Below are 16,091 nucleotides of genomic sequence, written 5' to 3' on the forward strand. Positions count from 1 at the left end.
CAGGAAACATGCAAAAAAAAAAATCTTTTTTTTTTCAGTGTGAGTGTTTTTTTTTTAAAACTTGTCCTATCCAGCATCTACTCAAGCAGAATGATGGTCTGGCTGCGGTGAGCTTTAAGGGTATAATGTTCCTCTTCATAATATAGTTTATTTATTTATTTTAATATTCTTTATTTATTTTGAATTGTGGAATTTATGTAATCTTAATGGACCTCACTGGAGGGGACAGGAAAAAAAGGAGAATAGTGAAGAAAAGTAAAAAGGAAAGTAGAAAAAGAAAGACAAAGATACAACAGACAGAAGGCAATGACCCTTCAATCCAAACTAACACCAGACAACTAACTGCTACACCTGTACAGAAACACAACAGAGGATTTCCTTTGGCTTTTACAGAAAAAAACAAAGCTGACAATCAAGAGTTCTGGAAAAAAAAAAAAACATGTATCACAACATCAACCAAGTACCAGAAATACACACACACACACACAAACTTATTCAAAAGTAGCTCTTAGTCTATAAACCCACTGAACAACTGATCAGTTTGTGCAAACACGATCACACCTCTACAGAGGCTAGAGGAAGACTAGGGAGGCCCAGAGACCCAGGTGATCAGCAGCAATCCTGGAGCACAAATCCAAGCCACCCCTCCATGAAGACCACCCCGGACCCACCCAGAGGGCGGCAGAGGAGGCCCCAGCAAGCAAAGATCGGCAGCTGCTGACTCCACCAGCCAAGAAAAAAAAATGTATATAAAAATATCTAAACCTTTTGCAATAAACGATTGAGTCAAGTGCTTTTTCCTCTTTTTATTTTGGATTTTACAGGAGTTCTGGGGCTTCTTCAGACTCAAGCTGCTCCTCAATTTTTTTAAATGCATCTCCTTCCTGCTCTCCAGCTTCACCCTCAGTCTCTAAGCTCTCCTCTCCCGGGTTCTGGCTGGTTACGGTAGTTTCCAGCCCGTCCTGGTCAGCGCTCACATTCTGGGAGTCCGCTCCTTCGTCATCCTCATCTTCTACATCCATCTCAAAAACACGTATGTGCCTCAGGTTGGCACTCAGCTGGTAGGAAAGAAAAAGCAGATGTTTGGCAACAGCATACTAACATTGTGCTGGGAGAGAAAAAATGGTTAATCACTTAAATGAATTCAGAGAATGATTCTGCATATTTAACATACCACACAGGCCACTTTGCGGATTCCATTGACAGCAAGAAACTGTGCCTTCATGTTTTCCAGTTCACGCCACTGATTCCCCAACACCAGACCCTGGGACGGGATGTTACTGCTCTGCTGGTCCAATCTGATGATACAGGTGACATCCGCTATGTTCAGGTTGTGGTTGCGTTCCTTCATCTTTATACAATGTTTTGACCATATTTTAAAAGAAATGAAAAAAGCTTTCTACAGGTGCAGCAAATGCTTGAAAATATTTAAATTTTAATGTGGCGTGTAAGATTTAAAAAGTCCCTGATATCTGGATCAAGTGCTTTGAAATTAGCGCTTGTGATAAATTATTAGCTGGCATAACGTTTTTCAGATTTAGACTTATTTTTTCCCTCATCTGCATCTGTGGCTGCTGTTATCTGCCAGGATGTTGCTGTTTAAATGAGCACTGACCTGTAAACAACAAATAAAAACTAAACAAACTAAACAAACGTAATTAGCCTGAAGTTTGTTTAAGTTCGCTAAAACCTTTGCAGGCAAACTGATAATTGATGTTCAGGTGATCGAGGGTGACACATATGGTGGTTTAAGGATTTTATTTTGCCAGTTATACAATATTAAAACTGAATTGCAGCAAGACACTTTTACTGAATGTGTTACATCATACTGCAGAGTTAATTTTAGACCATTGCATCATTAGCTCATGGCTATCTTAATTTGGTTTTATGCAGCTGTAACATGGCCAAGTTGTTTTTCTCCTATCATTTATTCATCTATTGACAAATATTATTAAAACTTGCTAAATATTCAAGCACTTTGATTATGCATGTCACACTCGTCTTCAAGTATATTCCAATGGGAAAAAAAAATCACTAAAATGCCCTTATGTCTATGGCGTAATCATTACAGTTAATAACTCTGTCATCAAAATAAAGGTATTTTAGTTATTTTTGAAGGAGAGTTTCTTGGAGTTTTTGTACCATCTACTCTACTCTCTCCAAAGAGCACCTCATACAAGAACGGATGAATACAAGAAGTGCTTCTATATTTTTATATGTATGAAAAGGCATAAACACACCTCAGGTTGGGCTCCCAGCTGAATTCAGTCTCACATGTTAAGTTGGAGGCAAGAGGAAGCTGAGCCAGGACACGCCTGCTGTTCTGCTCCCCCGATCCTTGCAAAACCACTGTTAGCATTTCATCGTCATAGAAACGAGCATCCAGGCAGCTGTAAGCACAGTGAGACCTGAAAAAGAAGCCAATGATAAATAACAAAGCAAGTGACACTTTCACCAGCCGAGGTGTTAAATGAACTCGGGCAATTAACGATGTAAGAGATGCTCACTGGGCTTCAGGACTGTCGTCGTCTGCATTGTCAAGATGATGGCTGAGGTCAATTGACGTTACAATGTTTGGTATGTGTCTGCACAAGAAAAAAAAAAAACAACAACACTGTGTTACAAGCAGAAATTAAATATCATGTACAAGGAAACTCAATCTCTCATCAGTCCTGCACCTGTTTGGGTCGGTTCCTTTCCGTAGCAGGTAGAGTTTGTATGGTGAAATCTCTGGCATGCAGAACACAACACAGTGCATTTTGGCCTTTTTGTCATTCCACCTATGAACAACCAAGAAATATCACTGACATGAACTCTGATCTTGTTGTCACACATATTAAATGCTGATGATGATGATTGCGTCTCACGTACAAAGATGGAAGTTCAAAAAGTCGTGGAGTGTTTTCTGAACTAGAGACAAATAAAAGTGTAATCACATTAATTACATTTCATTTAAATTTAACTGCATCATTTTAGACATAATTATCAAAAGCAGACACATGAGATTATACCTCTCTGGCACGGTGTACAGAGGCAAAAAGACAGCCTGCTTTACAGACTTCCCAATTACTTCCTGCAAGCATGTATACATAATTAAATCTGATCAACAGGAGATGTGACCAGGCACTGAAAGCCAAGACATGATAAAAAAAAAAAAACTTCATTGTGCTGATGAACTCACTGCAGGTTTCTGTAAACAGTGCTCAATCACATTCTCCATCATCCTCTTGACAAAGTGTAAAGATTTTTGTGGAAACGACGGGAACAGCAAAGGGCTCTCTAAAGTAGCAAATCAAATATATCATCAGATAGTTACTGCAGTGGAATTTATAGTTAAAATTTCTCAAACAGTCAAATGCAAATTCAAATCATTATAAACCTTTCAGGTGTGTGCTCTCCTGTAAAAACTTCAGCCACTGGTTCCCCTTAGTACTGGGCGGAGACACAAGGTCCTCATCCTCATCTTTTAGGTACTGTAAATGTCCACATAAAATATGATTCAGCGAACTTAGACAGCACTTCTATTAAAAAACACTTGCAGCTGTTAGGTACAATCCCACTTACCTGACCAACTCGTTCCACGTTGAAGTACTTCCCTTTACGATCAAAGAGTTCCTCATTCTATTAAAACACAAAGCCATAAAATAGAATTGTCCAAAAAAAAAAAGTCCAAAACAACGTTGACATATTTCTTAATTTATCAGAGTGATCTTGTGCTTGTCTCACCTCACTAAAATGCTCAGACAAAAAGTCAGCAACAAAGGCAATGTCCTTCTGAGTCATCTGAGGAATTAAATATAATTGCAAAATTACACCAGGAAAACAATAAGTTTATAATTTGTCTACAATACCAATTTAAAAAAAATGGGTTTCTGTGTAAAAAGTAAATGACAACTTGGAAAACATTATTCTCAAATAGAGCATAAACAACAAGGATGTTTAAAATAAGATTTGTCATTTGATGGAAAATATTAGCTCATTTTGAGTTTGATGGCAGCAACACCACTTGAAGCAGGGGCAACAAAAGGCTGCAAAAGTAATTGGTACAAATCAAAAACAACTGGAGGAGCATTTAACAACTATTTAGGTTAATTAGCAACAGATTAGTAATGTGACTGGATATAAAAGGAGCATTTCAGAGAGGCAGAGCCTCTCAGATGTAAAGATGGACAGACCTTCACCAATCTGAGACAAACTGGATTTAAAATGTATGAAACAATTTAAGAAAAATGTTCTTCAATGTAAAACTGTGAAGACTTTAAAGATCCCACCATCTACAGTGTATGATATCATTAAAATATTCAGAGAATCAAAAGGAATCTCTGTGCACACGTGACAAGGCTGAAGGTTAAAACTGGATGCTGATGATGCAGACATCTCTTTCAGGGAAGGCCTTGCAGGTTTCAGCAAGACAATGCTGAACCACATCCTGCATCCATCACAGCAGCATGGCTTCACAGGAGAAGAGTCCAGATGCTGAACTGGCCTGCCTTCCACCAATAGAAAACATTTGGAGCATCATGAAAGCAAAAATCTAGCAACAAAGGTCCAGGACTGTAGCTTACCTTGTTCAGCTCTGGTGGTACATGTTCCTCACACATTCTCAACATGGCTGTAGTGAAATAAACAATTAAACCTCTTAAGAATTTAGTCTTAGAAGATAATGCATGTCATATTTCATGCCTTATGCTCACACTAATGAATCAACAAGCGACAGCTGACACAAGACTAACTCTTACCTACATACAGCCACCGAAAAAAGGCTTTGAAGTTTTTCATACTCTTGTCAATCACCCTAGATGATAAAGTAAAAGGAAGAAACACAGGAGAAAACAAAAGGACATACAAAGAAATGATTTATGTGTCTAGTTAGAAACTTACTGCAGAAGTTCGTTGGCTTTGAGAGAGAAGGAGCCCACAGCAGTGATAGCACCTACAAACACAAAACAAACGTGTTTACTTATGAGAACGAGATTCATTTCAGTCATTGCATGTATAAACTGGTACCTTCTATAGCAGAGGAATCCAGACCAAGGGGCTCAAACTTCTGTTTCCATAAGGACATTCCTCTCACCTCACTGAGGTGATACAGCAGAGCCTCAGAGCCACTGCAGTGAGCCGAAGGTAGGAAAAGATTTTACATCAGAGGGGCTCGGGCAGCAGGAAGCATTGATGAGAAATAAAAGAAAATACCTCTGCAGGTGGCTGATCACTAGCTTCTGGATACTGGAGTAAGAAGACTCAATGGACTGGCCAAGCTTTTTCAGACCCTAGGACAGAATTGTAATGAACACACGTGAAAAGACACAAAATAATAATGTCATTTATCTTAAAAACCGTTTCTGTTTTGATTCCTCTTCGTCTCACCTTGACAGTCAGCTGGTTCATGAGAAGAGCCTGAAGTTCAGGGCTGAAAACAAAGAGCCAAATTAAAGAAAATTATACAGACTAGCATCAAATCAAATCCTCCAAAAAGAAGTTTAACCAGCTCAAAATCAGTTGCTACCATCTACAGGAGACTCCAGACGCTACAACATAACAATGATGAAAAGTCCTTGTTTTCCCACCTTGACTGTCCCCACAGCAGAAGCTCCAGGAACTCATCTTGAACTTGGGTGCTTGTGTTTTTTTCCTGCACAGACAGACGACAAGACTGCTATTTATTCCAAGTGCAAACAGTATATTTTCTCTGAGAAATGACATCTTTTTCACAATTTGCTGCATTTTCGTTCAACTGCACCAAGAGTTTCATGTTGAAACTATCTGGACTTTTCAGGCGCAGATTGCTTGTTGTCGCTCTATTTTAGGAAATCCCTGATAGGAGCAGAATTCTCTTCTTCTAAATCAGAAAATGGAGATAAAACAGCTCTGACCCTGTCTGCTTTTCAAAAGCTGTACCCATAAGTAGAGATGTCATGATTACTTGATTTAACAATTCATCCCTGTATTAAACACCACGATTAATATATTGTAAAGATCCCTCAATGTCAATGTCACTTTCCATAAAAGATTATGCCTGAATTATATCAGCAGATCAGCTCAACTCAGATCGAAATCAAAGTTATGCAACATCCGCGAGTAACAGCTTGTGTTGCTTTGTTTTTGTTCCATGTCAGTTGCAGAAGAGGAGTCTTAGCGTGGGAGAGTATGTCACCCATGTCAGATTTCTGTAGTCACAGAAAAAAGGAAAAGACCAGCTCACCAGCCTATAAAACATGACATGAATAGTTTCAGTGAAAGGAGGAAATGCATCCAGTATGTTTCACCACAGCCCTGCGATTGACTGGCGACCTATCCAGGTGTACCATGCTTCTTAGCCATTAGATGCTGGAACAGGCTCCAGTCCCCCATGTCCGTGCATTGGAATAAGATAGATGATGGATGGATGTTTCACCACTTAATAATAACAACCATTTAATAAGCAGCTTTCATTGAACGGTGCATTTCACAGGTGGAAAAAAAACCAACAAAAAAACAAAACAACTTTTTTTGATGGATGGTTTTATTGTACAAACTTCAACTCGGTGTGAAGTTAATGCCTTTTTTTAGTTGTCAGTGTAAAATGTCCTGAAGAGGAAATTGTATTTAATTACAAATATGGTCTTCTTTATCTATTTTCACGGTTCTGGTTATACTTACTTAATCACCTATTTAATTACATACTTTTTTTTAAACCTAATTCTTTTTTTTTTTACCTGTCATCTTTCTAATCTTTCACTTTATTTCCATTATTTGTGTTGATTTCTGTCTTTGTTTTTTTATTCTTATGTTGCTGAGTCCAGCCATATCCTGGTTGGTTGGTTGGTTAGTGGGCTGGCACTCGCCGTCTCTTTCTCAGCAGTTTTTCTGCTAAAGGACAGCTTGAAGTCAAAGCTAATCAGATGTTTTTTTATGTGATTTCTAAATTCTCTACTCTGTTTCAAAAGAAATGTTCAAAAATATTTTAATGTAGTTTACAAAAAGAAACCTCCCAAACCCAGGCTGAGGTCCTGTAGCCTTTATCATCTGAATTCTCCAAGAGAAATTCAGAGGTAATATATGGCAATTTTTTTATGTTTACAGAGCTGAGGGGCTTTTTGTTAACTTTAGAGCTACATTATATTGTTCTGTTGGAATCAAAAGATATACATAAATAAAACAGACCTGTAATGAGTGTTCATGTGATTTTAAACATTTATAGTGTTGTGAAATTAATTAATACATTATAATCTTGATAATCATTAAATCATGATTTCTCTGACAATAATTGTACCTGAAATTTTAAAACTGTGACATCCTTACTCATATCAGATAGAAATGTGTGCTTGTTAATTTCTGCCATGGAAAAAGTGTCTTGAGGCAACAAACCTGTACAAACTTAGTGAGACGAAGGTCCATCTGCATGAGGATGTCGTCCCACGCTTCACACATACAGGTAAGTGAGAGGTGCAGGTACTGCAGCAGGGTGGAGATGTGGGTGAACTTGCGTGCCATTCTGGTAACCTCAGGGAGACAGTCTGACAACAATCCTGTGTCCAGCTAGAGGACGAACACAGCAGTTAAAACAAACAGCAAAATGCAGCTTGGAGCAGAGAGAAGGCCTGGAAGTAAAAATAAAGTCATCAATCTCACCTGAATGTAACAGATCTCTGGGTTGTTGTCAACAGACCTGACCTCCGTAATGATCGACAGAGATTTGAGATCACTGGACAGACTCAGACTGCGACACATCCCAGAAATCTGTAGAATTTTTTTCAGTTCATTTATTGATGAGTTTGCAGTACTGTATTATCTGTAATACCAAATATTGTTCAAATGCTGTCATTTTTTATTAACAATTGCTTCTATATTTACGTTAAAGTCATTATCACAAAACATGCAATGCAGTGCAACCGTTGTGTTTGTGTCTTTTAAGTTTTAATAATTTGTCATAATTAATTTGAGTCATGGACAATCCTCATGACTCAGCAAAACAGACTTACGCTGCCTAGAGTAGCTATCTTGTACATCCCATATGCGTAAAGCTCCACAAGGCCGTTATCTCCTCCAAGAGCAAGAACGTTCAGTCTGCATGGAAACAACACGTTGGTGGAAAGATTTCCCATCTAAAGTTATAAAATCTTGATTTCTGTGTTTGGATGTGCGGATTTAAGAGTAAGCATAATTTACCTGACTTCTCCCAGAAGATTAAGTATCTCATCAGACTTTTCCTCACTGTGATACAGACAGATAATATATTCGCCTGCTAATTATTTGCTAAATAACTCTTATAAGCGACTAATGAATAAATCATTAAAATGCACTCCCACCTGAAGATCTTTGAAGTTGTGCTGTAGCTGAGGAGGAAAAGTTTGGACAAATGTTATTCAACCACAACATGTCTTCTTACCAGCTGATAGATAGACATATACTTTATTCATCCCCATTGGGGAAATTCATAATTGTTGCACAATTGCTACTATTACCTCTTTGGGAGTGTTGGTAATTTAGGAAGAAAAAGTTTGGATTCATCCTCTGAGTTATAAAAGGAGCTAAGGACACTGAAAAATATTTTAAAACAAACAAACACAACAAAAAAAAGTCATTTACATATTTTCTGACTAATTAAACACTATATGGTTGGTTTCTTCAACCTCAAGCATACCTGCTCTCCTCCATCACCTCCATCCAGTGCATGCAAGTTACAGGACTTTGCACTGGAAACACATGGAGGATCTCCGCTTTCTCAACACCACAGAGGACCACCTGCTTTGTGTCTCCAAGACTGAAGGCCAATACTAAGGTTTAAAGACAGAATAAAGGTAAATTATTCCCATAATTCCATCCGACACATTAAAAGTTAAGTTATTTCTTACTTTTGCCATCTGGTCTCCAGGCGAGTGCAGCGATTTCCCTCCCAGTATATTCACTGGGTGGTAAGCTCCAAACACGCTGGAAGCTAGCCAAGCGATGTAGCAGCAACTTTGGAAAGACACAAGTCAGAAAACTTACACACACAAAAGGAAAAAAAATAAATACAAAAACATGTTACTTTGAGAGTTTTTGGAGTTTTAGACCCACCTCTCCAGTTGTATTGGCCAAAGCAATGAGATCCCTCTTTGGAGACCACGCCATACATAGAACAGGGTTTGGGAGTTGTTTCTCTCCCACTTGTCGGAAGGCAGGCATGTTGTGGACTAAAAAGAATGAGAAAAGTTCAGGTAGAATTCTGTATAAGAGCTAGATAAATAGATATAAATAAAAACCTAGCCTTGTGATCCCCTGATTTAATCTGGAAGGTTTCAGAAAAACAGTTTTCTTTACTTATTACATAAAGCTGTACTTACTGTTGTTCATTTTTACCTTATCAATTAGTGAATCAACTATGGGACCTCCATAAATAAACCATGAGCTATATATATATATATATATATATATATATATATATATATATATATATATATATATATATATATTTGCTGGTGTTTTTTTTTTGTCTTTTAGTTGGATTACATGAAACATACAGCAATCAATACATGAGTATAAGCTGTGAACCCTTTCAAATGAGATGTTTATAGGCAGATTAAATCGTATTACGTTTTTAAAAAACAGACGTTATAAAAAGTTGACTGACTCCTCAAGGTCCCTATTAAAAATAGATACCAACGAGTATCAACACTGTTAAGTGTGTTTTACCTAAAAATCACTCAACAGACAATGTTTGTGCTCATTAGCTGGGGCTTCACTCACTGTGAAAAGCTGTCAGATGAAAATCTTCCTCCAGTCAAAATGTTATGCTAGCAAGTTTGTTAGCAAGCACGCTAAGCTAATGCGAAAAGAAACTCATTATTATTTTTCACTGTATCGTAACTTATAGCAGCCTAAGTGAAAACTATACAACACAATACCTAGACCTAATATCCACTACAAATATGTAAAATGTAAGCTTTGTTCCCTGCTGTTTTCGCAACTACGTGAAGACCGCCATATTTTATTTTCGACCAATTATTGAGGAGCAACGGTAAGCGCTAAGAGACAAAACTCCTCAGAAGAGAAAAGCAAGTTGTAAATGTTTGAGAATACTGAAATGGTAATATTTAAAATAAAACTGTTCAAACAGCACTTTAAAATATTTTAAAACATGTTTAACCAGCTTTAAATTGGTTTAGTATTCAGCAAGGTGTGAGGATGTTTGAACTTTTTTATGTTATTATGCATGTTATACTCTTATTAGTGTCTTCATTGTGCATTCTATAAGTTTTAAATGATAAAAATGAATAGATATAGGCTACATATTTTGTTCTATATTCATGGAAAAACACTCAAATTACAGCGTGTAATAAAATCAAAGGTCAATGACAGAAACATTTAATATTGATCGTGATCTTATTGGAATTTAATGACTTAAGTAATAAAATTACTGTTATGCATTTATATATATTTTATTATAGAATGAGTCATTTATATCTACTTACTGAGTCTACATGGCAGCAGCCACATTTTTACCACGGTGTCCCTGAATGGACAGACAACTTTGTGTGAAATGAGAACCTGCTGAGCTTTAAAACTGCAGTACGGCTTTTATTCACAGGTGGAAAAACACAGTTTGGGATAAATAATGCCATAAAAGGCACATAGAAGAAGACAGTACACATGTTCACAATGTTGAAGTAGTTACCTGTAGTGCAGTCATCCTGCACCTGATCGTATCACAGATGAAAACATATTTAAGTCTGTAAGACTTCTGACGGCCACTGTCCATTCACAGCTGTGTTTGGCATCAGAAGTAATTTTCTATGGCCAGCTTTATTATAGCTTTCAGAAATTCATACACACTGTGGCTTTAAAAATGTCCTCATCAAATACATGAACATGGACTTCAAAAATACTTTTACTCACATAAAATTTATGAGCCCCAAATTATGACATGGGGAGTCACTTCAAATCTGAGCTTTAAGAAAATGTTAGTCACAGCTAACACATAATAGGGTCGGTCAAGCATCTTTATGTCAATTTAGTAAGCAATCAGAGCAGACCAAACCTTTTGAGTTGGATAACAAGACCAGAAGCTCAATCAAAGTATTCCAAGCAGAAGGTGACAAGATGAGGGTTAACAACATACTGGAACAGAAAAATAGCTGGGGTTTTAAAGTTTTTGAATCGAGACAAGTAGACCTTCAAAATAAAATGTCAAAATGTAAATAACATAGATTTTTTAAAAAATGATTAAATGATTCCCATGATAACTGTGTTGATAATTATGGTATATTACACTGAATATACACTGCATACTGTAGTTCATGATGTTAGGACTTGGTGGTTGCGTTGTGCACATACAATATAAGTAATGCTGGAAATGTTCCAGTTCTGCTCTTATTTTTTTTTATTTAGATTACAAACAGAAACAAGTCTGAATCATTCAGTTAGTTTTAAATGAAAACTTAATGATTGCTTTTGGGGGACAAGTAAGTACAATTTCAGGTTGTTTGCTGCCTATGTTTGTGTGTCTATGTGTGTGCATACTTGGTAGTTATGACAGTGGACATTCCTTGTGGACTTATCACTAGCCCTTAACTGTAATCAGTAGATTGATGAAGAACCAGAATAGCTCTGAGGGCACAAAATGTGATAGTAGCCTAGAAATAGACCAAGTAGGCTCTCAACTATCTGTGTCTGTCTAACTTAATGTTTTAGTCTGAACCATCTTTCTCTGATATTCTTAGTAAGAAATCAGAAGATGATTAAAAATAAGTCTTTTACTGTCTGGTTATACAGCTGAAAATGTTTAGCATATTTAGACCTTTCACTTTCATATGTGAAGCACTGAACTTGACCAAATAGGTCCTGAACCTTGAACTCAACACCACATTTGCGCTAAATCCTCCCAGCACCATTTTTAGTTGTTGTACCTAAGGGTAAAACAGATCAGTGGGTAGTATTAGGTCATGGGGGTCAACTCAGCTGGGCACAATGGCAACACTGCTGTCATTTTTAATGTCTTAACAAGACAAATTTTGACTTAGCCAAAGTGATTTACACAAAAAGATGCCAACCATTCAACATCATTACACAGATCTAGGGTTTAAAGTGGAGCCAGTGCAGGTGGAGTCACTAAATGTTGCATCAATCCCACCTCCACAGGCTTATAACAGCATAACATGGGTGTGATGTTCTAAATATCACAACAGCCTGCGCTTACTGTGTTTAATTAACAAATGGCAGTTCAGTATAAAAATGTCCCCACCACCTTCTGTTCCCCAGGTCCACCTCAGCACTCGCCTCTTGCCAGTAGTCTGGCTGTGTAACCTGAGCCAGGGGCCAAATATAGCCCCACACAGTGAGCAGTTAGGGACCAGCACAGATGGGACAGCAGGCCACTGCAGAGGCAGTACGCAATTGGACGCTGAACCTGAGAGATCCGGCTGACTGTCTAACCAATAAGGCTGCTCTTGTGGAGAGACGCAAAGCTTCTTTTTGTCTCTTTCTTACGAAAACAAGACAACCCTGGAACCACTAAACCAGGAGAGAGCATTTGGACAAACAGCCCTACTTGAAGGTATGTTTATCGTTGCTGTCAAAAGTCTGTATTTTATAGTTTAGCTTCCTTATTTTTTCATCAAGAGTATGACCTGAGTCATATCATATAATGGTAACAGTAGAAATACAGTTGTTTTAAACAATATTTTAATATGAATGTCAAATTCATGGATGTCACACAGTGTCTTCTTTACTAATTTACCTTGAGGATTTAAACGCTTATCATTTAGACACAGTTCTTTGTAAATATATATATATTTGAATAACTCTCTGAATATATCAAATATAAAAGAAAAAAAATGTGGGAATTTTAACAGTGTTGGTATTTATCAATATTTTGTCATTATTCACATCCCAGATTTTCATATTCAGTCAGTGATGCATAATAATTCAGACAGCTGGGGATTTTAGGGACATGGTCTGGGTTTGTTTTCTTGTTTTTATCTTGTGACCGTCAGTGAATGTTTGTGCAACTTGTCCATTTATACCTGTGAGTGTGTTTAAAGGTAGCAACCTCTCTCCTTCGTTCAGGGTGGGTGGGGCTGCGGCGCTGCTGTGAAACATAGCCCAGGGGATTAAAAATAACAACAGCTGGTCTTCAGGACGCCATGAGGCGCTGAGTGTCACACTACATCATGCATATACAGTATCTACACCAGCAGCTCTTAACATATTTTACGTTGAACTCAACTCCTTGGGATATCAGAGCTGAAAACATGCTTTTTACTTACATGGCATGTTAAAAATGTAGATGTTTTACATTTAATCCATAGATTTAAATAAAAGTTTAGACACCAATTTTGTCAGTAACTCAAATGTAAAAATACATCAAGGAGCTGAAATGTAGATTACTTAGTGTATGTGTGTGTATTTTTCCCTTTTTTGTTGGATTATGGTTAAAAAAGATTCTTCTTCACTTGTGCACAAATTGGTATTTTACACAAAGTGAATTTCACCTTAATTTAAAATATTTGAGGAGTATAAATAACTAGTATTAATTGTTAGAAGACAGTGAAAATCCACATGGACCTCAGAGTAAAATGGAAATGAAATCAAATATGTTGGATAAATTATCATGTGATGGGATTAAGTTTAATTTTAGCTTCCATTGTCAGGTAATGATCAATTTAAGGGGAAATGATGGCTTATTTTTATCATATGATGCTAGCTCAAATCAAATCTACTTTAAATTAATCATATTAACAGATTAGCTTTACTTTATTTTACTAAAATAAAACAAAAACTTTGGCATAATATTATTGATTTGAGCTGCTTTTTCCATCTATAGACAAATTTAGTAAATATTCAGATTTGTACAACCTTAAATTCAGCTCATGTGGAATAAACATAACAAAGTGATGGAGTTAAATGTTCTGATAAACAAATGGAGGGTAAGAAATGTCAGTTATGTTCACTATGACCTCAGTAAAGGCCTTTGTTAATACCCACCAACTGTGTCCAGACAGCACAGGCCTGAGTCATCCCGTCAGCTACGTCTGTGAGAACAAATGATACAGTGCTGTAAAGTCTTTATTTTAAACTTCTCTTCTGTCATTTCCCTTTTTTTAGAGGAGTGCCTCATGAGGGATATAACCTGTGCCTGCAGTATAAAAATGTCTAGTTGATTTTTGATGTTCATTGCAGGATGCAGGACGGGAGTTGGAATCAACCACTCCCCATTTCTGTGCTGCTAAAGGACCCAGCAGCAGGTGGGACTTTGGAGGGCGATGGGGGGGTGTTTTCTGAGGCCTCTTCAGATGGGGAGCTTTACCTGGACTCAGTGACAGAGCTGGATTCTGGAGATGGAGACTTTCCAGATCTTACTGCCTTCTTGAGTGCAGAAGAGATCAATCGTAGCCTGGACCTGGCCCGGGAGGCTTTTGGTGAGGCACATGAATCAGAAGATCCAGGCCCTTCTAGTCTTACACAACAGGAGCAGGCTCTCCAGTTTGTCCCTTCTCTTCCAGTTCCCCCTCAAACTAATGAAAACCTCAACACAACCCCAATCTTGCACCACCAGACCAAAGTCCCCTTACCAGATGACAGTGCAGCGGTTCCTGTTTCCTCCAGCCAGAACGCCCCCCTCAGCAAACCTTTACACCTGTCCTGTGAGGCTCCATCCTCTGCTGAGAAGGTTGTCCGCCACAAACCCATCCAGCCAGTGTATAAACAGGATAAACCCAGGCTGGTTCATGAAGGGTTGGAGCTGAATGACCGCACTTCTTCAGCTACAGAGTTCTGTAGCAGAGCTGCCACTTTCATTGAGGAGCTGTCCTCCATCTTCAAAGGTTCTGCTCATTTGGAGCAACAGGTAGAGGAGGATTCTTCTTCTCCTGATAGTGGCTATCTGTCTCCAAGAAGCCGGCGGCCAGTTCCTCAGGGCTCAGCATCTGCTCCCTCCCTGCCTCCTGGCCAGCAAGGGGACATACAGAATAGCCAACCGGAGATGGGCCCACAATCAGGGGGCCCAGTGGAAGAGGCCATTTCTAAAAGGCAACAACACTCTGGAGCTTCAACAATCTCTGGACCACTGTCTCCCCCGAACTTCCTCCAGAAGCTGAAGAGTCAGGAAGTAGCAGAGGGGACCCCCATTTGTCTGGAATGCAGAGTGATGGGAAACCCCCTGCCACTCGTTAGGTAGGTGTCCCCCTAATTTATATGAATTTGTTTGGCAGGTTGGATTTGATGACCTCATGTTTGACATTATAACATGTAATGATGAAACATTTGTTGAAGATAAATACATGCTACAGGTTTCCATGAGTACAGAAATATCTTAAACTATCTCAGTGTATAAGTGGTAGTGTTATTTTATTCATCAATTTAGAAATGGAGCTGAAATCCAGAAAAATATGCTTCCAAAATGTATAAAGTTGGAAAATACATGTTCCTATTATGACAACAGATAAAAAAATAAACAAAAATCTGTCAAAAGGAATAAAATGTTTTAAAATCGGTGACTGTTTTGACACTAGCCAATATTGACACTATTTAAGTGGATTATTTGTTTGTTTAGTCCAGCAAAACAGACTGGTTTCAGTGTTAAAGGGCCCATTACCTTTCATATATCCACACATCACATCAGCTTTTTCAGGGGGAATTACATATCACTGTAAATAAGATGAAAAACATGACTTTCCCATTAATAATTTGATGTTGGGGTGTTGAATAGATTCAAGAATCCACTGACCTGAGCCTTACATCTCAGTGTCAGTGATGTTGACCACAACAAGTGTCAGGATTCAGCCTCGCTGGCCTGGCTGTTACAGATAAGGAGAGCGAAGTGGGAAGTGTCCAGAAGGTGCGAGTTAGCCCTGTGTTGACAAGCGGAGCACCTGGTTTTTTAAGTTGAGGGAACTTCCACTCTGTGTAAGCACATTTGTCAGCTGGTACCTGAGCCAGCTGAAGCAAGGACGCTGCCTAATTCATGCCTGGATGAATGGTTATTTACTCCATGAGAACAGCACCCCCTACCTCTTGTTATTTGCACCAGTTCATCTGCAAACCAAAAATACACTCCTCTCTTGTTTCTGGATGTGTCAACCTCTCAGCTCTGTCACCGTGCTTTGCACTTGTCATCTTCTGATCAGCTCGTC

At 38.2% G+C, this 16,091-nt stretch overlaps 2 protein-coding genes across 4 annotated transcripts in view; one reads left to right on the forward strand and one right to left on the reverse strand.

Moving 5' to 3' along the window:
• Positions 1-791: 791 nt before the first annotated feature.
• On the reverse strand, positions 792-9,963 carry anapc4 (anaphase promoting complex subunit 4). The gene is made up of 28 exons (XM_042005682.1): positions 9,709-9,963; positions 9,040-9,155; positions 8,835-8,940; positions 8,624-8,756; positions 8,445-8,519; positions 8,289-8,315; positions 8,149-8,193; positions 7,962-8,046; positions 7,612-7,719; positions 7,348-7,518; positions 5,568-5,632; positions 5,368-5,410; positions 5,194-5,270; positions 5,008-5,108; positions 4,882-4,933; positions 4,740-4,795; positions 4,566-4,612; positions 3,727-3,783; positions 3,565-3,621; positions 3,380-3,473; positions 3,182-3,279; positions 3,012-3,073; positions 2,872-2,910; positions 2,679-2,780; positions 2,508-2,585; positions 2,241-2,408; positions 1,175-1,298; positions 792-1,058 (listed from the first exon to the last, which is right to left on the reverse strand). Exons 2-28 carry the CDS (start codon positions 9,145-9,147, stop codon positions 819-821), a joined length of 2,418 nt encoding a protein of 805 aa, XP_041861616.1. The 5' UTR covers positions 9,148-9,155; positions 9,709-9,963; the 3' UTR covers positions 792-818.
• Positions 9,964-12,408: 2,445 nt separating this feature from the next.
• The window catches only part of palld (palladin, cytoskeletal associated protein), a 54,661-nt gene continuing 50,978 nt past the window's right edge, over positions 12,409-16,091 (forward strand). For all 3 annotated transcript variants that reach the window (XM_042005677.1, XM_042005678.1, XM_042005679.1), the window contains exons 1-2: positions 12,409-12,514; positions 14,140-15,132. In XM_042005677.1, the coding sequence (XP_041861611.1) occupies positions 14,141-15,132 (992 nt within the window). In that variant the 5' untranslated portion in view covers positions 12,409-12,514; position 14,140. The remainder of the gene's footprint in view (positions 12,515-14,139; positions 15,133-16,091) is intronic.

This window comes from Melanotaenia boesemani, chromosome 14 (assembly GCF_017639745.1).
Source record: "Melanotaenia boesemani isolate fMelBoe1 chromosome 14, fMelBoe1.pri, whole genome shotgun sequence".
NCBI lineage: Eukaryota > Metazoa > Chordata > Actinopteri > Atheriniformes > Melanotaeniidae > Melanotaenia > Melanotaenia boesemani.

Bases quoted from the DNA above. Each gene is read 5' to 3' on its own strand.
- anapc4 (XM_042005682.1), bottom strand. From the start codon at position 9,147: ATGCCTGCCTTCCGACAAGTGGGAGAGAAACAACTCCCAAACCCTGTT. The intron at 8,520-8,623 runs GTATGCTTGAGG...AATATTTTTCAG, and splicing joins GAGGTGATGGAGGAGAGCAG to TGTCCTTAGCTCCTTTTATA. The intron at 5,271-5,367 runs GTGAGACGAAGA...ATTCTGTCCTAG, and splicing joins TGAACCAGCTGACTGTCAAG to GGTCTGAAAAAGCTTGGCCA.